The following is a 24,128-nucleotide window of genomic DNA, read 5'->3' as shown; positions in this document are numbered from 1 at the left end:
CAACTCAAGTATATGGCACTAATTAAAAAAATTTGCAACTCATCACGACATTCAGTGGAATTTAAATGACAAAAAAGTAATATTTAATGAATTAGGTTAGAGGTTCAGAAAATGACACCAAGCAAAGGCCAAAGCCTCCTTGTTTCTGAATGATTCAAATACTATCATCTCTGAAATTTACCAGCCGTCATCACAGCAGATCACTCCATCCACTAAAGACTCGAGCTACAGGCATTTACAGCTGAACAGTTATTCATTTCACACAGCTGATATGCTGTTTTGTGCATGTGTGAGGGTGTACATTTTTCCAGCCTCGGGACAGCGCTGATACAACAATCAGAATGCTTTCGGTTACCTTCATCAAAGTCTGCATCATCCTCTGTGTGTTGGGGGAAGGGGAAGCAGTTGGTGATCTCAAGCCGGTCATCGACTACCAGGCCCAGCAGGACACCCTGAACCACCTCGCTGCCCTGGCCCTCTTCCTGGTAGTGCTTGATAATCTTCAGAACAACCTGTGAAAACAGAAAGAGCAATATCACTGCGGTATCAAAGCACAGCGACAGAAAAGAGGTGGAGAGGGAGGAAAGGAGGCTTTTCCCTCCTTTCACTAACAGTTGCTGGAGAATTATTTAATTTTATGAACCAGGGTTAATTCATTTACTGTGCCCATTTTTTGTGCATTCTGTGGGCATTACATCACTTCTTGTTATGGTATTTTAGTATCCTTTGATTTATGTAATTCAATTCAGTTGTGTCTGTGCTCGTCTGTGCTCGATGTTGATTTGTGCTCATCAGTTTGTGTTGGGGTTAGTCTGGATTTGTTTTTTGTAAACAAGCCACGTGGGTTTTTTTCCTCCCGTCCTGCTGTAGAACTACAGTACCTTTCATGTACAGAAAAGTATTGTAAGATAATAACTTAGAACATCAGAACATTAAATGTTCTGATATATGATGATATTTTGATAAAATCATAATTTTCAAATCATTTTCATCATGAGTTTACACATTTCACAGCTTGACAGTGAGGCCAGTAAATATTGGAAAATCAAAATAATAGAAATATAAAGAGTTTATATAAAGAGTTTAGCGGGAGTTCACGTGATCACCAGCTGTTTCTCTACACTCTATGCTGTTTTAGGGGTGGAAATATCTAGACACCTCATGATTTGATTCTGATTCAGAGAGCTATGATGCAATGATAAAGCAGTTATCAATGCATCGTGGTGCATCTTTTTTTTTTTTATTTTGATACATGATTGTTTTTTCCTCATTGTGACTACTTGCTATTTTTGAGGAAATATAAATAAATATATTTTTATATTAGCTTGCATGTTTAAAAAAACTCCATGTGACAGCTTGTGCTGGCAGTTTACTGATGAGAGACGCTGAAATCCGAGGCAGAATGGTTGGCTGTTCAGCTGTGTCTAGATTCAGCGAGTTGAATCTTTGTACTGAACAGTGAAATCCCAGTCGACAAATTCCTGAAATTACTGCCCTGATCACATCATTGTGATTTAATAGCCTACAAAATTCAAATAAACAAAATTGTTGTTTATTTCTATGGTTTCAACATGGCATGTAGACAGTAAAGAATCATCTGTCATCATCGATGAGTAAATACAGCATCAGTAAGTCTTGACAGAATCCCGGTGAGTTTATTTACCAAAACCAAGTCTGTTGTCTTGACTGTTGAAATAATGCCGCAGAGAGGATTTCTATGATTTCAGCACAAGTTTGTCATTCACAGAGTAACTCCTACTCCACACCTTTAATTGAAAAAAAAAAAAAATCAAAATAACGACAGCTCCACAGCTGTCTGTCAAGGACATGTTGAATTGAACACCTACTGGAAAGCTGTGGTAACATTAGTAAGACAGGCTAGCCAGCCTCCACTTCCTGAGACTTCTTGAGCTGAACTAATATTAAAAAAAAAAAAAAAAAAAAAAAAAAAAAAAACCACAACCAAAAGACAATACATTTTTTAACATAAACAACAATCATAAAAACCCCTTACTTTTTGACACTGCATCATTAAACCTAGTTTGGCATTTCTGTACCATAATCTTATCCGCCCACATTCACATAGATACTGACACATCTACAATAAGCTATAATCGTCTGACAAGGATGCTTCTGGGGAAGCTTAAAGTAAGGAAACACAGGTGTAGCCTTCCTTGCATCTTTCACTCTTTCTCAAATCCTTGCTCAGTGAAGCTTCAGTGCGAGTGAAAAAACAATGAGGTGCAGCCAGTGTGTTTCCTATTCCTCAAATGTCAGCCAACCGCTGCAGAGGGAACCGCCCACTGAGGCCTGAAGCTGAGACATCTCATCCGCAAATCAAAATCAATAGCTGCAGCATCACTATAGTCAATATGGCCTTACACAAAAGTGAGCTCAAATATCAGTCTGACCACATTGGTGATGCAGAAAATCCACAACCTCACTAAAACACCACTTACACCAATATTAAAACTGCATCATAAATCCTCAACCACCATTCTACTCTACTACTCATCAGTCACTGCACTCTAATGTAAAAACCAAAAACTGCCAAATACTCTTGTTAAGAGGAAATTCTGGGACAGGTTACTCATACAATCACAGACTGTGGTTGAGTGGCAAATAGTGGTAAGCACCACCTGAGGCATGCAATGTTGGTGCATTAGTGATCTTGAGTGTGCAGCAAAGGCCAGGAATTATTTAGCACAGCATAGCAATTTACATTGGAGAAAGAAAAGACAGCACACATCTAGTGAAATCTAGTGAAATTTAAAAAGAAAATGCTGCCCTTCTACATTGTGAGGGTATATTTGGACTTGTAGTCTGATATCCCACGTCGCCGTGCCTCATCTGGACAAGGTGTCCATGTATCATCGTACGCAGTTAATTTTTAATGCCAGATAAAAATGGGCCAACGGGACAAGCCTCTGCATGAGTGAGGAGCTGGTTCAAGCTCTAATGCCGCTTCACTGACACCAAGGACAGCAGAGAAAAGCTACGGCTTACTTCTACACACACAGTATACATACACAAATACACACACAGAGTCAAACATACACATTCGGTGCACCGACCCATCATGAGACACACCGACCGGCAAAATCAGAAAACCAGCCGAGGCAAGGAGTAGAGAATAAGGCAAAATGTCAAAATGAACAGGAAGGGAACGAGAAGCTGAAAGCACAGTGTGGAGGGGGAGAGCATAAATCATGCTGATAACAGTGTGTGCAGGTCACAGCCAGAGGCATTAATAATACACACATACACATACATACACTCAAGAACAGGGTGGTAGTCCTGGGGCCATGCTCACAACAAAACACCCATCACCATCATGAGGAAGCCCTTACTTGTCTCACCGGCTCATGCACACACATGCATACACACATACGCACGTGCCCTGGGAGATGATTTATTTCAATAGAGTGCCGGACCTGTCATGCAACAACTACAAGAGCTCGAGGGTGGGAGAGGAGAGACGATATGGGGTGCAGAGTGCAGAGACAAACAAATCTCATTCCCTCCCTTGGCTTTTCTGACTGAGAGGTGAAGAAGGTCTCAACAATAGATCTGGGAAGGGGGGGGGGGGGGGGGGGGGGGGTGAGAGAGAAAATGTACAAGTGATAAGGGTAAAGTTTTAGAGCGTGGCAAAAGCAGGAAAGGAGGCCATGCAACAGAGAATCTCTGGGAGAGAGAAACCAAAAGCATGATGGAAATTATGATAAAAGAGTGAAAGAAGGGGGCTACGAGTGCGAGGAGAGCAGACAGGAGAGGGCTACAATGGAAGTCTTCAGAATCGACAGAGCTGGTTGTTTCACACAGACTTGTGGCCCCCGCCCTTTTGAGCTTGGCTCCTTTTTCTGCCAGCAAATAGCTTTTCTAGTCTCCTTCCATCAGTGAGAGCAGATAGCACAGATACACAGTGCTTCCAACTGTCTAACTCCTGGCAATCTGTTCATCACACACTTAAATAGTAACCGTCTGGAAAAAGAGGAGGTGAGAAGATGGACAATTGGCCAAAACAACCGGGGGAAGGCCAAATAAATAAAGCTAAATTCGACCAGGGCTTGAAGAAATCTCCAGAATTTAGAGAAGTGCTTTAAAGAGGAGAACTTAAGAGGTATCAGTGAGAAAGAGAAGCTAGTGGATTTGTTGTGTTGGCTTCCTGGTGCTGGGTAAATGTCATCAGGTATTGTAAGCAAAGCCTGAAAAACTCCAAGTTTGTGCAAGTCTACATATGCACACATACACACAAGCTCTCTCTCCAGCACTGTCTTCTCTGTCTACTCACTCTCTCACACACACGTTCACATACAATTTTATTGATCTAGCTCACCAGCAGCTAACCCAGTGAGCTCACCTCATGTGGAGAGGCACAAGATTGATATGTGGACAGCGTATTATAAATCAACAAGCTTAAAATTGAATTGTGCAAAATCAATTGCAGTCCAAATCCCCCCTTGGCTGCCTTTAATTCTTATCATAAATCTTCTCTCTCACTCACACAAAAGGGCTCATATTCCCGCCACAACGGGGTTCAAGTTATGAGAAAGTACAGTGAAAGAGAGACGATCCCGTAATGAGTTTTTCTTTTTGAGCCACTGATGTGTAGACGAACCCTACACTCAGCACTGGCTGTAAAATGCTTGATGGAGAAAAACACTTTTTTGTTGTACGAGTCGTCTGTTAGGTTAAGCCACGGATGAAGACCACAGCAGATTCCCACTTCAATGCTTTTCTTTTTAACGTTAAACATATGGTGCACACAAAATGCAGGGGCAAGCTGATTTAGCTGTGGTGAGATTAACAAAGAATTTCGAAACATGAATTGGCAATGATACTTTTCACAGAGAACAGAGGAGTGTGGTGGCATTTTGTCCAGTCTGCATCTAGTACCAAATCCACTTACTGAATTCGATTCAGTATTCGGTCTCAGTTGGCTGAGAACGGCAGCCTAATTTATGTTCACACCCTCCAGCTCCAACTTGAAAAGGACATAAAATAGAAAAACCTCAACCAACTGAACTGAGTTCCAATTGTTCTCATGTGCTGTGTGTATAAGGTTTTGTTGTAATTTTATTGTTAGATGAAATGCTAATGTTGTAACTTTGCTTCTAGAGAGAAGGTAAGTGGAGGTTCTTCCCTCGTAAAGGATCTTTGATAACATAATGATTACAAGTTTGACTCAAACTACTACAAGTATCTAATTACAAATTAAGTGAAAAATGTCTCACATTAAATTAACTGTCAATGTTGTTCTTGTGTCATTTTAATCCTTAAGATTTTTATGAAATCAAAGCTGGTTTGTCATACTACTCATGGTGCATTTTCCTCAGCAATAGACATTAATTACATGTACATTTTTTAATTACTTCTCTTTATATTAGTTTTCATTGTCAGTGGCAGAGTCCAGCATTTCCACATTAATTGCCTTCAAGTGCTCCAGGGATTAACAGGGAACAATGCAGCATGTAATCCAGTAACATAGTTTTTACTTTCATTTTATTGATAACAGCTTAAGTGATTATTGTTGTCTCTCCTGACACCAAATCAGAGCTGTATTAAGTTGCTGCTCATGCAAATCCAACAATTTCTACCACTCCTGGTTCACTGTGAAGCATTCAACCAGATCAGTTCCCCCTCTGTTCAGTAGTTTTGCTTGCTCAAGGAGTATTTGATGTAGTATTAAAAAGCAATTGTTGATACCAAAAGCAACACCGGGTGTCACCAAATCAACCAGAGCAGAAACTATAAAGCTTCCACCTTTAAAACACCAGTGTAACCTGTAGGATCTAGAATACAAATAAGTGATTGAACAAACACAATAGTTAGTATCTGTACTGTACAGATGGCGACATATGCCTGGATTCTGAGTAGTAAGTTATCTCTTGTGTCCGTGTCCGTGTCTGTGTGTTACAGCTTATCTGTGTCACATTAAGTAGTGTGAACAAACCCAGGTTTAAAGACCTGAGGCAAGAGAAAAAGCCTCAGGTGGGAAAGAAACTGTTCTCGCACAGTTTTTTTTTCTTACTCGGTCAAATATTCATTGAAAAAATGTCTGTCACTGCTAAAAGAAATGTTAAATTAAACTAATTCTGACATATTTCCTGCCCCCTCTAGTCCCAAGGCCTTTCAAATCACGGTGCAATGTCCTGTAAAATGCGCTCCAACTATTCCTTAATTCATGGTACGTGAATAAGAGCCGTGTCTGACGCGCATCATATGTCAGAATAAATGAATACAGCCTTATTTCAAACACGCAGACAATTGTGTGATCTCAGTAGGCGTTTAATGGAACCCATTGCTTTGCAGCACGTCGCTGCTGTGGAAACATCAACCACTGAAATCTCTTCAAAAGCAAGGAAACAATCCAATTCTATTACACAGCAGTGGTGATGCTGTCTGTGGGCAACCCTCCAGCCAAACCTCTGACAGACAGGTCATGATGCAACACAGCAGCAACTACCGCATCTCAATGCATTCAGGTGAAATGCGTTTCATAACTCTACCTGAAATAGACACCTTTCACCATTCAGTCAATCCAAATGAGGTCACAAACATAACAACTGTTTTTAATTTAACCGCCGCGATTAAAATGTTTGGTTGATAAGACTGAGAAATGAATTAAGAAAATCTCATTAGGTGAAATATTTAGATATGAATTTAGGGCCTGTCACTCTGGGGCAGCTTTAATGAGCAAGATAAAAAGAAGGCAGCAGCTGGCAAATTAAAGTCCTGCTACTGTGTTCAGGCACACCAGGTGAATGAGCTGCTTTGTGTCCAGTTCAGCTTACGGCAGGAAGGGGGAGAAAAGCTGTGCATTGCAGTGAAGCAAGTTTGTCCTCTGCTGTTAATTCAGAGGTACTACAAAACATAAATACTACAACGTTCAGGTTATGTTAAGTTAAAATTTATAGGGTGACATTATTTATTATTATTTTTTTTCGTTAATGATCACTGGTCAGAGAATAGTACCACACAGAAGCAATATTCAATGCAAAAGTAAAACACAGGGTCTGGTAACCTAACCTAACTAATAACATGAGCAACTAACCATATAAATGCACGCATCCAAGAATCATAACGCCAGAAACCCTTTTGTTTGTTTAAACTACCCTAAAAAACAGGCTTTAATATACACTCCCTCGTAATGAGAGTCCTGCCAAATCTCAAAATGGTTCTCAATTTACAAGTGAACATGTCCCTCAAATTTTTAACTGGCTAGAGTTTGAACGTATCAAAATGAGCTACGGGGGAAATACAAGTCAAAGCTGATTTATTATACATCTGGTACAAACAGGACGACTGATCAACGACCTGACAAACAATCTTTTTTTTCAGAAATCTGACTGATTTGGATGTCTTTCATGTAAAGGGTAACAGAATGGACCACAGATGAACCACTGTGTGCATTCAAATGTTAATCAAAGGGTTGTTCTCATACAGTGAGCAATGAAGTAGCAGCTATGATTATTTACAATCAGGAATAAGTCAAATGGCCTAACTCAAACTTGGTTACACAATGACTAATTACCACACTGAAGTGACTGTAAGCTACTGTCTAGAGACTTAATACACTTTTAATTATGAGCATGCCTCCTATTTACACTGTTTTCAGGGAAGTAACAACACTTGTGTGAGATGAATGCGGGAAGCAGCAGCGTCCTGTTGTGCTCCTTCACACAGATAATGATTTTAAAACTAAACGCCTTTATAGCTTCATGAAAACTTAAAGGACCGTTAGCCCATTATTAGCCCGTCAACCAGTTGGGAGGCAGTAAATAGCAAATCTTATCAAAATTCGTGAATATTTCAAATGATCAAAGAACGCAACGCACATCACAAGCATCAGGCTAAGGTATTAAACAGCAACGTTAAAAGACAGCATTTCTCGTTGTCTGCCAGCCGCCATGATGATGCTCACACTTTAGCTAGCCCCCACATATGGTAACACATAATGTTAGGTTTCTCTGTTGTCTGCCACCAACATTCAGTATGTAGCTACACAGAACCGAAGTGACACTTACCAATCCCTCAATCTGAATCTGTTTGACAGGAGAGTCCAAAGTGCCGCCTGTAGAAGCCATCACAGTTACAGAATCAGACTCTTTTTAAGAAGCCACATACAAGCCGCCACACGCGGAAAAAGGGAGGAAAGTCTCGGCGACGGACGTTTCCGTTAAAGGTGCTTCCGTTTTGTTGCCCGTATAGAAACAAAGGCTAAGTGTCTAGTTCGTTCCTCGCTTGCAACCATTGTTGAGTAGGAAAAAAATCAACATCTGATTGTTGGATATGGAGTTCATGTTTACTAATTAGCATTGTAACACAAGCGATAGATACGTGTCTCGTATAAAAGAGCGTTTTTGTATCATAAACTGCATAACTGCCTCTGTTTAACCCCGCACTTCTACTGAATTAATGTCGAACCAGCACTAGAGATTATTATTACCACCGCCAACGTTTAGGTATTACACGTATTTTCTAAAATTACTTACAATTCGTTGCACAACTACAGAATGGGAGCTCTTTTCTGCATTGCTGTACAATCAGACCACCATCTTTACTAACGCTGGCCCAGCTGCAAGACATGCAATAAACGCAACTGCTTTAAATTATGGAGGGTCAGTGATGTTACCAAGTAGATGAGTTAGAACTGCTTCATTCAATGAATTGTTATCATGTCTTGATTTACAGACTATTATTAAAAATGGTACTTTAACTTAATGAATAATGTCCAGATACCAAGTACTTAAAACACTTTATTTCAAATCTTTACAGATGTATCACAACTAGAAGTTACCCGAAGACTAAAAAGGTGGGATACTGAACTTAACTGTAACAAGTACATTACCTAGTTACATGATGCAAAAAGGTGAACAAGCATAAATGTTAAAGGTACAAAAAATATTACATAAAACTTAATTGATAAAACGGCCTGAATTATACATCTGCAACATGATATTTAATGCCAAGTAAGATTTACCAATTTTTTGAGAGATCAACTTTGTTTATGAAAGAACAAGTGCAACAGGGTGGGAGAGGTTACACTTCTGACCAATAACACAGTACCTTTCCAGAACATATACAGGGTCAGTACAGGATACCATGTGAAAATACGGGCTCTTTATCTAAAATCTGCAATATTTCATGTGTGAGGGGGGCAATGGAACAATACATGGAATGAGCAGACAAAGGAAATTTAAACCTACAAAACAAAAAAAAAGCAAAGCTTACAAATTGGTGACTGAAAAATTGATGCTTTATAAATATAACTGTTAACATTCTTTCTCACTCCATATGAACCAAATGAATACTGCATGTTTCCATTCTGTAGTACAGTAAAATCCTTGTTTTAAAAAGTTTCCAACCCGTTCCCACTATTCCCACCCCTTCCCCTGAAAAAAAAGGGCTGACAGAAAAACAAAATTAAAAGGGCAAAAAGTGGAGTAATTAAAAAAGTATGTCTGTTGCAAGCAGAGTGTTTGTCTGTTCTTTCAATGTCTAAATAAGATGGAATCTTGGTCCAGCGGTGGCGATGATGTCGCTGTAGGGTTCAGACTGGGTGACCTCAATGGCTTGCTGCTTCTTGAGGACCAGGAAACTGTAAAACTTGGCAGCTGCCTGCTTCCTGTTGTTGTTCCGGCACAATTCCAGGAGGCTGATTGAGTCTGCACCAGTCTTAGCCATGACACGCTATGGGGACACAAACAGATCGTCAGTCTAATTTCTGTCTTTTGACCTGAGGAAATCATTAAATCATTAACATGCAAGTGACACTTAATCTTCCCCTCCTTTCATAAAGAGAGGAAAAGGAACACTTGAAAAGAAAGCTGGATTCCCCCAGACTTGTGATTCTGATTTATACCTATACAGAAAGAGCCATTTTGTACATTGCAGATAAACCAAAGAATGTCTTTAAATTTTTGAAACCAAAATTAAATCACCTAATTAACATTTGACAAAAAAATTGTTTCAGCCTACACAAAATCTGTTGGTAAAATAATCTGAACACAGTAATAACTTTTTATTGTACCTGAAGACCATGCAGCATCTGCTGGGTTCTCTTGTTCCATCTCTTCTCCTCCTGATCCTGGTCTCCAGCCTGACCTTCCTCTTCCTGAGTATCACAAACAGCAGAGTCATTAGCATCAATTGGCCCAGGATCATACAGCAACACATGTACAATCAAATAAAAACTTACCTTTACAGAAAGGCATTTCATATTTAAATCCTAACAGCTTGCCAGTTTAAGCAAAGAGCTTCATTTCTTTTTGGTCTGCCATTTTACTTACTACTAATTTCTCCTGCAGCGCTTCAGGCATTTTTTTAAACATTCTGACATAATGAGTTACTTTTAACTGAGTGCCACCAAATACAAATTTCTGCAGTGTACAAGAGCGATCTGCCCCACTTCCATACCTCCTCTTCATCACTCTCATCCTTCTTCTCTTTGCCCTTGTCACCAAGCAGATCAAGTTCAGGGACAAGCTGGGTGAGGTTGACGCTGCTCTCCTCTGGGGGCAGGTCCACCTGAGGCATCTCTAACCTCTGAGACAAAACTGAGCGGTCTGCCACCTGTTGCTGCTCCAAGGGAGCCATCTGAAAACAGGAGAGGAAGGATGCAAAAGTCAGGACCACATTAGGAAAGAGAAGATTTTCAAGTTTATTTCTTCAGAAAATTAAAAATACATAAATCCCAATATTTCCATTAGGTAACAGGTAAGATCACTGTGACCTGATTAATAAAATGAAATAATCAAATCTGGTCTGTAACAACAAGCAGTTCATGACTTGCGAAGCAATTTGTCATGCATTTTAGGACTTTCACAATGCTTTAACTTTCCACATTTTGTAACTCTCACATGAAATGTCGAGGGAAAATTCCAGTGCTTTGACAGAGAAAAATACAATTTCTTTGACAAGTACTCACAGGAAGGGTACTTTCTTTGTCAATGGTCTTGCGTTTGACACCACGTGGGGTGGATGGAGGAGGCATGACTGTCTCATCCAGAGTCGTCCTGCTGCCCTCCATTGCAGAGGCTGCCAGCATACTCGGCTCCTCCATGATAGTCTGGTCTGAAGGTCAGACAATGGAGATCAATTACACAATGTAAAAAGAAATGCGAACATGAACAAAGCCTTGCTCTGTCTGTGTCTCAAGTTTTCTGCTATCACACTATTTCCCTCTCACAGCCCAGAGATTATGACCTCCTTTCATCTCTTCCAGACAGACTCACCAATAACATCTCTGTGCTGACCCATGACATCCTCTCTAGGCACCTCGGGATTCTCCAGCTCTTTGAGGAACTCATCCAGACTGTCTGCTTCGCCACCCTTTCTCCTTTTCCGCAGCTCATCTGGCACCAGAGGCGTCAGGCAGCGTGTGAACATCTGACATCAGAGATTCAACAGTTCACTCAGAGGGAAGTTTTATTAAAATAATAATAATCTTAAAAAATAACTTTATTCTATTATGCTAAGTCAGTAGTACAATAAACATAGTGAGACTGTAAGGGAGGACTTTTGCAAGACAAAAGGAAAAGAGGTCTGCTAAATTATGTATCAAACATTTTCTATTCAGTATTCTGGAAGGATAACATGGGTGTTAAAGAATAGGGAAAAGAGACACACAAAACCAATCACTTCCCCCACCTCTGGTTCTTTCATTGTTCTCATTTTATATCCCACAACCTGAACTGAATGTCAATGAAAGGCACAATATTACAAATCTACTCTCTCCTCTTCCATTAAACAGTGTCTGAGTCTGACCTACTTGGAGCATCAGACCTCCAATGTGGCTTGCTCATTACCATTCCCCAAGTGGTAATATTGTTTGAAAGTGATTTCAGGCAGATAGCTGACAGTTGAAGTCTGTTCTCAAATAGTTATCAGTGAACATGTGTGCATACTCATCCACAAAAACATGCATATTTATTAAAAGTATTTGTTACCTTGAGCAGCCTGGCATTCCAGAGGGGCTGAGCGGGCAGAGAGAAAAGCTTCTCTACTCCTCCGGTCTCCTTCCACATCATAAGCTTCTTAGTTGGAGGGGCAAGGTCCAGGGTAGTGACAATGTCCGAGTAGTCTGACAGCTGGGCTCTGATGGTCTTACTGTCCAGCTCCTTCACACTGTCCACGATCAGCTTCCTCTTACGCTTTGCCTTGGTCTCTTTCACTGGAGACATGAAAGGAAAATAGATAAATAGATGAATAAATCTTCTTTGTTATTTGGTCATCATTTTAAAAAGGTAACATTTCAGCATGTATGCCATAGTTTTCCAACAATTCTATGTGCAAGGACTTCAGAGGTCAAATAGTCAATTACCAATGTTGAGTATGCCCTGAAACAAGCATGATCCACAGGACCCAAACCAGCCCAAACAGTAAAACTTTGTGGTTTCAGTACTGTGGCTGGCTGGTGTATACCATCATATCAGTTCATCCTCAACTTATGCTTTCAATATGTAAACAAAATGTGGGCAATTTCCTGCCTTCGCTCTCTTAATACAACTTAAAATAGTAAATAGTAAAGCATTTAGACAATGGTTACCTGGAAAAGACTTCCATTCACCACTACACAAAGGACAGGGAGGGTCTTACCAGTGATGTCAATGGGCTCCAGGGCAAAGGCCTCCTCCTCATTGTGAACCAGAGTGGTCTGTTCTGTCTGGTCAGCCATTGCTGGCAGTGGTTCTGCTGGGCCAGAGTCTGGACTGTCTGGACCCGCTACATACAAAAAAAAAAAAAACCAGATTTCTCTTAAACAGGCAAATAATGACACAATGGGCATTCCACTTATAAAAAGACACATGACCATGCAGGTTTTTCAGATGATCTTTGTAACAGGCACTCAACTGTTCATAACACGTAAATGTATTTGATTGAGACGTCATTCCAGAAACTAACGAAGACCATCTATAAGCTTCATATGCAAAAGACATCTGCTTCACTTACGTGACTGGAGGTTGTCAAAATCGTCCTCATCGTCTCCATGATCTGGGGGCATCATGACGCTTTCGGTGATGGCTGGTGGGTCATCAAAAATACCGCCTCCATCTTCAGAGCTCAGTAGCTTATCAACTGGAAAATAACAAGCGGGATTAATGTGATAATTTTGTTTATCACCCGATCAAAAATATCTCAGAACACCCATAAAAGTACTTAACTACAGTCTATGCTGAGATGTAAAATAAATTAATCTGCTCACCCAGCATTCCCCCATCACTGTTGCCCATGGAACCATCCCCAAAGTCATCATACTCCATGTGGTTAGACTTGTCAGGGAGATTAGCTGGACCAGGCTCGGCCTCTAGCAAAAGGTTAGAGGCCGTGGCACCGTGCATGATATCTTCCTCAAATGTGCTGGCATCACGCATCATCTCTCGGTCATCCATGCCAAAGTCAGCTGAAGGGTAAGGCAGGTTGTCATTATAAAATATTTACAGGGTAAGCCTGTATTTTGTAACATAGCAACTCTATTATTCTGATAGAAAATGTTATCATTTAAAATAATTCTTCTATATGATATGCTCATGTTAACATTTACAGTTAGATTAGAAATGAAATCTTCTCACAGGTATGTGGTGGTATGAGTGTACACTTGACTATGACAGTGTCTTACCAAAGTCATTGTCCTGCAGGAGGCTGAGGTTGCCAACATCTTCCCTCATGGTGATTTCTTCTACTCTGCTCTGGTTCAGGGTGAACTGCTGGGCCACATCTATGTCACTATTTGGATAAAATGCAAAAAAAACATTAGGGATGGACACAACAGTTAGTGTTTGAGTGATACAAACTAAATCACAATAGCACGAGTGATAGTAGCAAGAGCCTCGCCATACATACCAGTTATTCAACAGATGAAAGTGTTTAAAACAAAAAAGGGGAATGACAGAGCGCACCAAATGTAGTTAACTTACTCCAGGTCAGGAAGTGGCTGGTCAAAGTCATGAAACTCCTCTGGTAAGGTGATGGCATTGTAGGCCGCTTCTCTGTTCTCCTCAGGTAGATCCACCACACCTGAAAACATACAATAATACAGTAATAATGTTATAACACTATAACACAACTGTACTCCAACCACCCTATGCCTCACAAAGAACAAGAAAACTTATTTTTGTTTGGGAAAGCCAATCACAAATTTAAGAAAAATACTACAGCATTTCTTCATATAATCTTGCTGGTTAAAGATGGAGCCATCACATCAGTAGCTTTTCTGTTTTAATTTCAACCTTGTAGGGTTGTGTATAGTGCTGTATTGGCACTCATAATATATTTTTTATTTTATTTTATAGGTTCCCAGCCCAACACTCTGGTGATTGTTTTCTGTTCACAAATGCCTTTCTTGAGAAGAAAAATTACAAAAAGTTCTTTGTTACAATACTAATGTGGTTTAGCATTTCTCCTTACCTGGCCTAAAAGCCATTTTGATCTTGATGAAGGCCTCATTACAGTCAGCAAGCAGGTACTTGGCCTTCCTGTGGTAGATTCTCACCACCCCAAGGAGCAAGTGGCCTGATGTACGCAATGCCATCTTCACCTAAGAGAATAAAGGTCCCCCCAAAAAATGAAACCAATACCATGAGTCAAAGAAAAATCTAGTTTGTGGGGTATATTTTTCTAGTAAAAATGAACTGTATTATCAGTGCATGTCAACGCTGTCAGCAATGAGGTGGAAAAACATTATATGAAGATATTTGTGTTTCCATTTATTATACTTCTTTTGTAGAAAATATTTTAAATATAATTACTTTTTAATATTGCAAATGCAATAACAAAGAGGCAGGATAAAGTCATGCAATAACTCAGCAGAGCAGCAGCAGAGCCATCAGAATGCGGTGACCACACTCTTGTCTTGTTACCTTGGGTGAGATGATGCTCTCCACACTGCTCTCCAAGTTGCATTCAAACACGTGGGCCTTGGTCAGCTTCTTGTCCCAATGGGCCGCTAACCAGATCTTGGCCAGCGGCCCACGTTTGCTGAGGACAAAGTGGGCGTAAAACATTGCCCTGGCTTTGCCTGACTCACACACTCACTGTGGTGTAGGTTTACCTGCAAAGCATGATTGATTAGTTCATGTATAGGGAGAAGCCACTCTAAAAAAGGTCAGGACAATAGTCAAAATTACCAAAAGGCAAAACAAAAATGTGCAGCACAGAACAACGAAGCTGAAGTGTTCTCTGTCAGGCTATAACATAGGGCAAATTCGTTTACCAAGAAAATATAGCTTGACTGTTGTACAGAATCAACGCTGTTTTGACTTCAGTTGTGGAAAACATAAAGCTTTACTAAATATCAACTTCAAAATGCAAGGGGTCATTCATAAGCTATCCAGTGGTAAATCATACTGATACATTAGTGATCAGAATAACCAGGCTATCACATCTAATCCTTATTTTCAACAATGCTGATATTCTTATGTGGAGAATGTGAAGTCAGGGATCTTCAAGCAAGTTAGGTAACAACACTGCAAAGAAACGCTAAGTTCCCCCCAAAATGCGGACTGGTTTAAAGTAACCTTCCTTTGGTTTTTAAGTACCCATTAGTCATTTGACAAGGAGTCAAATAACTAAAGAAAGTTTATACGTTATCTTAGCACCACGCTCACATTAACCTTATGTCGAAAGCTTTTTAACTGGCATAAAACGTTGACAATAAAGTCAATATAGCGCCTTCGAAGCACCCTTTTCCCTCTTGTTTTGTGTGATTTTGCCTTAATCATTAGCGTGACTCATTGTTTCTACAACACAAACTAAGAGCATAATATTCACAAAATGAGATTTCATTCAAAACAAGCGCGGACTTCGCTGGAACTCTGCTTATTTACAAGTGAGGGAGGGAAACACTGGAAATCCACATGCCTGCCAATTTCCAAATTGCAAAAATTCATAACTAAGCCTGAAATGAAATTTGCGTGGTTGTGTATGTACTAAACACAGTATAATTCGTTAAAAACGCCAAGGGGGTGGTCAACACCAGTAAATAGTCTGCACCATCAAGTGGGACGACCTAAATTAGCCGCCAGCGAACTACAAAAGCAATGAGATTGTATGCCTTAAATGTGTAGTAAACATGTTAATACTGATCTAGTTTAACTGAAGTAAAACTATAGCTCTTCTAAAATGACGGACAAAAATTGCCCATGAAATGAAAGCAAAGCACTCGGGAAAGAGGCGCCCATCAAAACCTGCTCATACTTTTTCCCTCTCCTAGCCCAACTGTATCGTTAGCCGATGGCTAACGGCTCCTTGTATAATGGAGGCCGCATCAAATAAACACAAATGTGCATGCTAATTTCGTCTCTTACAATATACAAAACAACGTGCAAATATTTCAGCTTCAAACACACTTACCGACAGTACGCCTTATAGAGTGAAATTTCAATAATTAAGTTATTTCTCCCAGCGAATTCTCCCTTGTTGTACTCATTAAAACAGCCAAGATGGCGCCAGTCGCCTTCCTCCCGCTCACCGCTGTCCTTTTAAAATCGGCAGGATGTTTACAGTCAAAAATGGCGGAGGAGGAGTTTTACAAGCAGCTCGCTGTGAACGCCTAGCGGAGATAGGGGGCGCTGTGGCACAGTGCTTACTAGATTCATGCAGAGCTGGTCTAACAAGCCGGTTAATATGTTAATGAAAATACAGTGTGATATGTTTTCAAACATACTCATGCAAATGATAATCTTCATTTTACTTTTTATGAAGGGTTCACTTCCCACTGAGGTTACGTTCTCTACATCAACACAATGACTGATAAAATAAAATAAAATAAAATAGAACAGAATAGTCTTTATTGTCATTGTGCATGGTACAACGAAATTGAGGGGGTGTCTCCATAATCTAAAACAACAAATAGCAAAAACAACATAATAGAATGCCAGGTTCTCTGCAGTGACAATGCAGGTTGAAAAAGCTGCATAATGAAACATCATCATAATATGATAATAACACAGGCAGTAGGTGTCACTTTTATCAATCTGGTCATCATTCTTATACACATTTCAGCATTGAACAAACAACCTCATTGTGACATTAATGAGTGATTGATTGAAGCCAGATTAATAAACACATTTCCACAACTTAACACTAAGAGATGTAAGTGAGACGATAATTAATGTACGATTTATTACCATAAATCGTACGGGCCACATTGGTTGAAGGACTTAGCCCGGGTGGTGAGGACAGCACAGGGGATTGTGGGCTGCAGTCTACCAGATCTGGACTCAGTTTACACTGCCCGAGTCCAGAAGAAGGTAAGATGCATTGCCACAGACCCCACCCCCCCGGGCAACGAACTGTTTGTACCGCTTCCATCAGGAAAGCGGTACAGGAACATTAAAACCAGCACCAACAGACTCAGGGACAGCTTCTTCCCCAGAGCTGTTAAAGCAATAACCCCCATACAGTGAAACACTCACGTCACACCCCCCTACAGGACTTCACACATACACCCTCCCCCGTCTATCTGCATACACACACACAGCATACCATAGACTGGCACTAAGTGCACTTTATCTACCTCATTTTGTATTTTATATTTTTTTCTTAAGTGTGCAATTTTAATTTTCTGCCGACTATTTATAAGTGTGCTTTTAAGCCGAGAATCTGCACAAAATTTCATTATGCTTGCATAATGACAATAAAGACTCTTGAATCTTGAATCATAATAAATCAAGCTAGTTTATCTGAAGTCTTGTGCAGCATCCACAAAAAAGAGCATATGACTCATTTTAACACAATACTGCACAGCCATGTAGCATGGTGACACATTTTTGGGCTGCCATCTGTTAAGATAATTTTATCCAGATAGTCAATTGCTTCTGCTGCATGTGACAGCTACATCTAAACAGCCTTAGAGGAACAAGCCACCTATACACCAATGCTTTGCTGCTTTGGATACTTTAGTTACTTTGTTGACGCACAGGGTGTGAGTCACAAAGCCTGAACATCTGTTTATCTGCACATACCAGAACAGAAGTATATGATTATCTGTGCAGCTGTATGAAATGAAACATCTTTAATTGAAGCATTCTTACATTAACACACAAACGAATTCAGAAAAGATGTGGGCTAAAAGAACTGACAGATTTTTATCCAGGCAACCACTGATTGAAGAATTAGATTCCTTTAATCCAGTGAAATTAATTGTTTCTGGATAAAAGCATCATGATGAGCCTCATTTTAATATATTCATTATATCGCTACAGGGAGCCCCTTCTGCTCTTCTGTAACAGACCTTTTCTATGAGGCACTGTATGACATTCAGTTGTACTATCATTACTGTCACTGGAAGTTTTGTTTAACTTTATATGCTAAGCTTTCTATAAAAAAAAGAAAAAAACATAAATACATGCATACACACACATATGAATTATATATAATTCATATGCATCATCTAGATTAATACTGGTGATAGAGTTGCAATCAAGAGGTTTAGTTAAAATATACCTCAATTTATGCAGTAATGCTCCAAATACCATTTCAGCACGAAACAGGGAACATATGGTGACAAAATAATCATATGGTGTATTTTTGATTGCAATGCTAAAAAGTTAAGTTACAAATACCACCTAACGAAATAATTTCCCTGATACCAAGGCAGCAAATGCAACTGAGAATTTTGGAAAAAGTGACAGAACTGAAGGACATTTGTCAAACTTGGCCTTCAGTCTCAGTATTTAATCCAGCAGCAGGAAAGAGCCTCCACTGCAGATACACATCTCATCAGTAGGATTAAGAGATGTCAAACTGATTAGCATACCAATAAATCATACAAGCAGACTGTTGGCCCACCAGTGTGGTATAGCTTCACCAGATGGTTTATCACTTACTTCTAAACATTCTACACAACAAAGCCTCTACACATCTGGACCTTGAATGTGTTTTTCCCGTTTTCGTCCCCAGAACATACAGAGTGGATGTGGTCTCGACATAACTGTCCAAATGGTTTTCCTTTGGTGCCACTAGGTAATTTATCCTGTGCGGGCACTGGTCCAGTTTTACATATTGCAAATCCTTTTTGCTTTAAGAGTTTAGCCCAGTTTGGTGTCTGAGCATGTTTTGGGGGTAGCAATCTCTCCTGCAGCCGTTGCTCCAGCTGAGCTGGCAGCTCTCATGCACCATGGGATCATCCTGGATAGATGCTGTTATTTATGCAGCGTGTCTAAACCAATCATCCTGACACAGATTTATGTAAACACAGCAGTTTCTTGGCATAGGATGAGGTTCACACACGGACAAGAAGGAAGCTAAAGGTATTATTTAGTTTGGCTCTCCCTCAGTGAGCACAGCGCATAAATGCAACATGCAAAATATGTTTGGGAAGCCTGAAAATGATTTGAGAGCAGGTCAGAGAGGAAGAGGCATAACCAGGTGAAACAGGGGGAAAAAGAACTACTTTATGTATATCCAGGTGATTATGTCTTGAGAGTGTGCTGTAGTTTTTAAACATGAAAATTAATGTTCTAATTTTAACAATAAGTAGACATACCAAAGAAGGTTGAATGACAGTGAATGGTCAGATGAAAAACACACAGTCAGTTTATATCAAACATTTTATTTACTGATTTTTTTGTGTTGTTTTTATAAAATTCTTTTACAAAATTGTGATTTTTCCTCTGTCTTTCCATTTTAATTTCTATAAAATTAGGTCTTCGGTTAGGGAACAGAGTGAAGGAAGCAGACAGAAATTCAGATGAGACACAATCCTGTCTGATTAATACTATGTATGGGAGAATTATGTGTGTGTGTTACATGTATTACTATAACTGAGACAACCAGGAAGAGAGCCCCTTGCAAGTTTAGTAACACAAGGCAGTACATGTATAAAATTGAGTTCCTACAACAGAAAAGGTGGAATGTCAGTATCAGATGTGTAGCGATAAGTCACATTCCAGCGTTAAACAGTATCATTTAGGGAGCCATTATGTGTTACTGGATATTGACAAAGAAAACAAAATAATAACCTACTGTGAAATGAAAACAGGGAACTATTCTTTGCACAAGGCTGATGGGCAGAAAGAACATAAGTGGATCTCTTCTGAAGGCACATCAATATATAACCCCTGCCCTCTGAAACAACAACACAAGGAAGGAGAAAAAACAAAGAAAATGTCATCCTAAATATTGCACCAAGTTCATTTTTGAAATGTTTACAACCATATTCAGTTGTCTTGATAGCGCTGTGTTTAGTAATACTAGCATCGTATATTTGCTGTCAAGCCGATAGCACATTCTCAGAAGTGTAAAATACCATGTAGCTTTCTTCTCTTCTGATTTCACAGTCTATCACACATTCGCTCTTCCCTTCCTTCCTTCCTCTTTCGCACACACTGTACTTTCTTATACGGACAGGATACACTTTTAATGAACCAAATAAACATGGGAATGCATGGCATTCCACAAATCAGATTAAAAAATATAAAACCAAAATGACACGATTGATTGGCACATACTGAGACCAAGGGTGCAGAATGGTGAACCTTACCAAAAAGATAATTTATCTTCCACAAAAAATGAAACTGAAGCTACTAAAGGTGGCGCCAGGGCAGCTGTGGTCAGATTTCGATGGAAATGCTGCTGGCTTTGCAGGGATACTAAACGGTCAGATAAACTTTGTATCAATGATGTACAGTGATTTAAAATATGCTTGCACATTCTAGATTCTTCAAATTACATTAACATTTTCAGATAACCCGATATGATATATCAGTGCAGGTGACTGTTAATGGAACCAAACACTTAGAAATTCTTTCGTAAGTTAACTTAATGATCCATCTGCAAAAACCCAATTTCATATTCCACTGACACCTGGCATTCAGTACAGAATTGCCCCGTGTGTCTACAATTGAGAAAAGTAACATACAGAGACAGAGACATACTGAATTATGGAACATACTTGAGCAGCAAATTGCCAATGTGAATCTCTCAGAAATGTGTGGCTGTTTAAATATGTGATTATCAGAGATACAAACTGGCATTCAGCAAATATATCAGAAATTTAAAGGCTTCTAATTACACTTTAAATTTTATGTTGAAGAAATACTACAAATAAGAATAATTACATGACAATGGATATCTCCTCCAAGACACTAATGTATTCTCTACGCCAGCATCACAAATGTTTAGTGAGATTCTTGTCATTTTGATCATAACAAGGGGGGGAAATAAAGCTAGTAGTCTATTTAGTGAGATGCCATCTCTGGCAACATCATGCACTGTTTGATGGTCCTAGATGAAAGTAGCATAAGCTCGTGTCAAGTAGTTGTCAGTCTGGACTACTGCCAAAGCTGGTCACGGGACAAAACGAAATTGGGTCTATGGCATCGAGACAGTAACCGTATATAAATATCCCCTGTTAACCAATCCAAAAAGATCCATTCCGTGGTTTTCACAGTGCTTAGTGTTTCAAACACACCACTGGTTGGCTCAATTGGCAAGCTTGGCAAGATCCTGCATTGTTCTTCAGGCCAGCACACATCCAAGAACCAATTCTAGCTCGTCATATAAGCCTTCACGAGTGAAAAAGGAGACATGAAGACTACTAGCTAAAATGAAAATAAAGAATTTCATTGAATGTTTGTGCATTTCTGTTCAGTTCCTGTGGATGTCTATTCCCACACAGCAAATTTTGTGAAATTAACTAGTTCTGTCAGACCTTTTTTTGTTGTTTTTTTTTAAAACCAGGAAGAAAATGTTCAGAATGTCACGTAATGAAAATTGTGTTTGTCAGTTTGACTAAAAAAACTGTTCATTACTCTTCAGAGAGGAATACATGTGAACGCTGACCTGAAAAATTTCATCCAATATCATTGCTTCATCAATTAAATCACAAATTAAGAACAAAAAAGCAGCAGGATCAAGGTGCTCATCCTGCACCAAGTCTTTTTCTCAAACCCAGATCCCACTGCCATTCGATAAACTTGAGGCACTGTGAATATCAGCCATCATCATATCTGTGATCGAGGAGTTTTCATTCCTCTCCTCACCCACCCTGCTATTGGTTTTAATTAAGACAATACAGAGAGAGCAGTGCTGGCCATTCTTTCACTGTGTAAAAAAAATAGCTAAACACAATCCAAAATAGTGTTATCCTCTTCATAGTCATAATTATCAATAGTGTTCTGTCTGCAAAAACTTGTACAGAGCGTAATGAGCAAGACAGCCTTTTTCAGTGGGTTGGAGTGGTTTGTCACTGTTGGGACACTGAAGCAGCGAGCTATGATTTCCTCTGACTTTGACCATTTCAGTTCAAAGTCGAGCAGTTTTAAAGTGCTCAGGTGTCCTTCAGTTTGTGTGTATGTAGAGGGACCTGTGTGCTCAGTTATCCCCCAATACACATAAGAAAGGCAGGAAAAGAGCAACGGTGGAGGACACAACCAAGGAGACCAAAGAATGTGATGTCATCCACATCTGTTCTACTTTCTTTTCCTCCTCTCCCCCTGTAACCAATCCCATTTGCTTCTGCACTGATCCATCCATGCAAAGGCTCAGAGTTTCTCTATGTACCTGCCCCCTCGCTCTGTCTATGTGTGTCCGGGGAGCGGGGGGGCTCTGGAGGGTTATAGCCTCTCAATGTCCCTGTACTTCTTCCGCAGTATGGACACCTGGTCTTTGAAAAGGACTGGGTCCAGTCTCATTTGAGAATGAACCAGAGGCATGGTGCCAAACCAGCTGGCAAACTTGTTCATGCAGGTCTGACGCTGGGCAAAGTGGTCCGGGTCTGCCCAGCGAGATGCCCGGGAACTCTATGGGTGTGAAGAGGTGATAGAGTGGGAAGAAAGGAAGAGGGGGGGGGCAGTGCAAGGCAGAGAGAGAGAAAGAGAGAGAGAGAGAGAGAGAGAGAGAGAGAGAGAGAGAGAGAGAGAGAGAGAGAGAGAGAGAGAGAGACAAAATGAATAATGCATCATAAATTACTCTGACCTTTCAGAGCCTGTTGTAATTATTCATGAGGTTTATTTTTTATTGGACGCCATATTGTATTCTATTGTAAGAAAATAAATATCAATTGAAAATTACATATTAGGGATGCTCAGATTTAACAGCTTTAACCCTAACACTGTTAGGGTTTAAGTGGGACAAGTTCTGTAAAGGCCAGCCGCCTTTAATAATCAAGGAAAACATGAGTCTCTTTTCAAAACAGTAATCAGTTGTTCTCCCAGTATCAATGAAAGAATATTTACTGACAAGTAGGGGCAATCACACTTATTTGGTTTTTATTGTGCACAGAAATTATGACAAATATCAAGACATCTTTATCCTGGTTATTCATTACAGAATGTATTGCATCTCTTTGGAACAAGGCCATCTCTGGGAGTACATGCTATGCAAACTGAGGTGTGAAATAAAATGAACCAGTTTTACAGGATAAATGTTCTGCCTCACCTGTCCCATCATAGTCTCCTTGTATTGTTTCTTCTGGGTGACCTTGATTGGTGGTAGCTTCGAGACTGAGGACACCAGGAAATTCATCAGAATGTCCTCGCAGTTAGACATCTGGTCAACCATGGTCTTCAGACTGGCTGGAAGGTAGGTTGTGTACAAGTAGTGGTAGTATCTAAGAGTGAGAGAATGAATTGTGTTTGTGTAAATGGAAACAGAATTTTAATGAAATAAAAAGATGAGTGAAACACAATAGAGAAGCAAGCATGGGTAAAAACAGTAGTGTGTCGGTACTTGTGATAGATGGCAGCCCCGGTCAGCACCATCGAGTAGTCATTGGTCCATTTGGAAGTGTAGCCCCATCGCTCCTTGTTGCTGTCCCAGAAGTGGCTACGGGCTGGGTAACCAACGATGCGGTCTGGGAAACTCTGCCACACTGTGAAGGCAAAGTCCACCTGGGCCGAGATCAGACAGAGATAAGGAAAGGGAGGGAAGACATGAGGCCAAGAATTCAGGAGCACATTATTCCAGGGAAGTGTATTGAAAACATACATAAATACAAAAACATTTAAAGAATGTATTCTTGATTAAAAGAAAAATCTGTAAATGACTTCTGTAGTTTTTTGGTAGTCTGACCTCTGTAGTGGAGAGCACAGTGTCCTCATCCAGACTGAGTACAGCATCAGTGGGGATGGTGTCATAGGGCAGAAAACGACTGCTTATAACCTGGCAAGATTTTCAAAACACAG

The 24,128-nt window shown here is 40.0% G+C and overlaps 3 protein-coding genes across 3 annotated transcripts in view; all 3 read right to left on the bottom strand.

Annotated features, from left to right (window-relative positions):
* LOC124064828 (eukaryotic translation initiation factor 3 subunit H) overlaps nt 1–8,200 on the bottom strand; it is a 49,732-nt gene extending 41,532 nt beyond the window's left edge. Inside the window, exons 1-2 of the mRNA XM_046399631.1 lie at nt 8,028–8,200; nt 356–512 (exon numbers count right to left, since the gene is read on the bottom strand). Of these exons, the coding sequence (XP_046255587.1) occupies nt 356–512; nt 8,028–8,087 (217 nt within the window). The 5' untranslated portion in view covers nt 8,088–8,200. The remainder of the gene's footprint in view (nt 1–355; nt 513–8,027) is intronic.
* A 541-nt stretch (nt 8,201–8,741) lies between these two features.
* LOC124065125 (double-strand-break repair protein rad21 homolog A-like) lies at nt 8,742–16,506 on the bottom strand. The gene is made up of 14 exons (XM_046400236.1): nt 16,354–16,506; nt 14,862–15,052; nt 14,410–14,539; nt 13,920–14,019; nt 13,622–13,728; nt 13,208–13,405; nt 12,955–13,080; nt 12,601–12,726; nt 11,952–12,175; nt 11,238–11,391; nt 10,931–11,076; nt 10,420–10,599; nt 10,034–10,117; nt 8,742–9,693 (listed from the first exon to the last, which is right to left on the bottom strand). The coding sequence occupies exons 2-14, from the start codon at nt 15,003–15,005 to the stop codon at nt 9,502–9,504; spliced, it is 1,911 nt and encodes a 636-aa protein (XP_046256192.1). The 5' UTR covers nt 15,006–15,052; nt 16,354–16,506; the 3' UTR covers nt 8,742–9,501.
* A 5,171-nt stretch (nt 16,507–21,677) lies between these two features.
* The window catches only part of LOC124064684 (exostosin-1-like), a 34,892-nt gene continuing 32,441 nt past the window's right edge, over nt 21,678–24,128 (bottom strand). The window contains exons 8-11 of the mRNA XM_046399335.1: nt 24,016–24,105; nt 23,674–23,834; nt 23,383–23,554; nt 21,678–22,745 (exon numbers count right to left, since the gene is read on the bottom strand). Of these exons, the coding sequence (XP_046255291.1) occupies nt 22,560–22,745; nt 23,383–23,554; nt 23,674–23,834; nt 24,016–24,105 (609 nt within the window). The 3' untranslated portion in view covers nt 21,678–22,559. The remainder of the gene's footprint in view (nt 22,746–23,382; nt 23,555–23,673; nt 23,835–24,015; nt 24,106–24,128) is intronic.

The sequence above is a fragment of the Scatophagus argus genome, chromosome 9 (genome assembly GCF_020382885.2).
Source record: "Scatophagus argus isolate fScaArg1 chromosome 9, fScaArg1.pri, whole genome shotgun sequence".
Taxonomy (NCBI): Eukaryota; Metazoa; Chordata; class Actinopteri; family Scatophagidae; genus Scatophagus; species Scatophagus argus.
The sequence above is the reverse complement of the archived record's forward strand: the minus strand, read 5'-3'. Positions and strand labels throughout refer to the sequence as shown.

What these genes read in the sequence shown, in the direction of transcription:
- LOC124065125 (XM_046400236.1), bottom strand. Translation starts at nt 15,005, where the DNA reads ATGTTTTACGCCCACTTTGTCCTCAGCAAACGTGGGCCGCTGGCCAAG. An exon ending in AGAGCATCATCTCACCCAAG is followed by an intron (nt 14,540 to 14,861) that starts GTAACAAGACAA and finishes TTATTCTCTTAG; the next exon opens with GTGAAGATGGCATTGCGTAC. An exon ending in CAAAATGGCTTTTAGGCCAG is followed by an intron (nt 14,020 to 14,409) that starts GTAAGGAGAAAT and finishes GTATGTTTTCAG; the next exon opens with GTGTGGTGGATCTACCTGAG.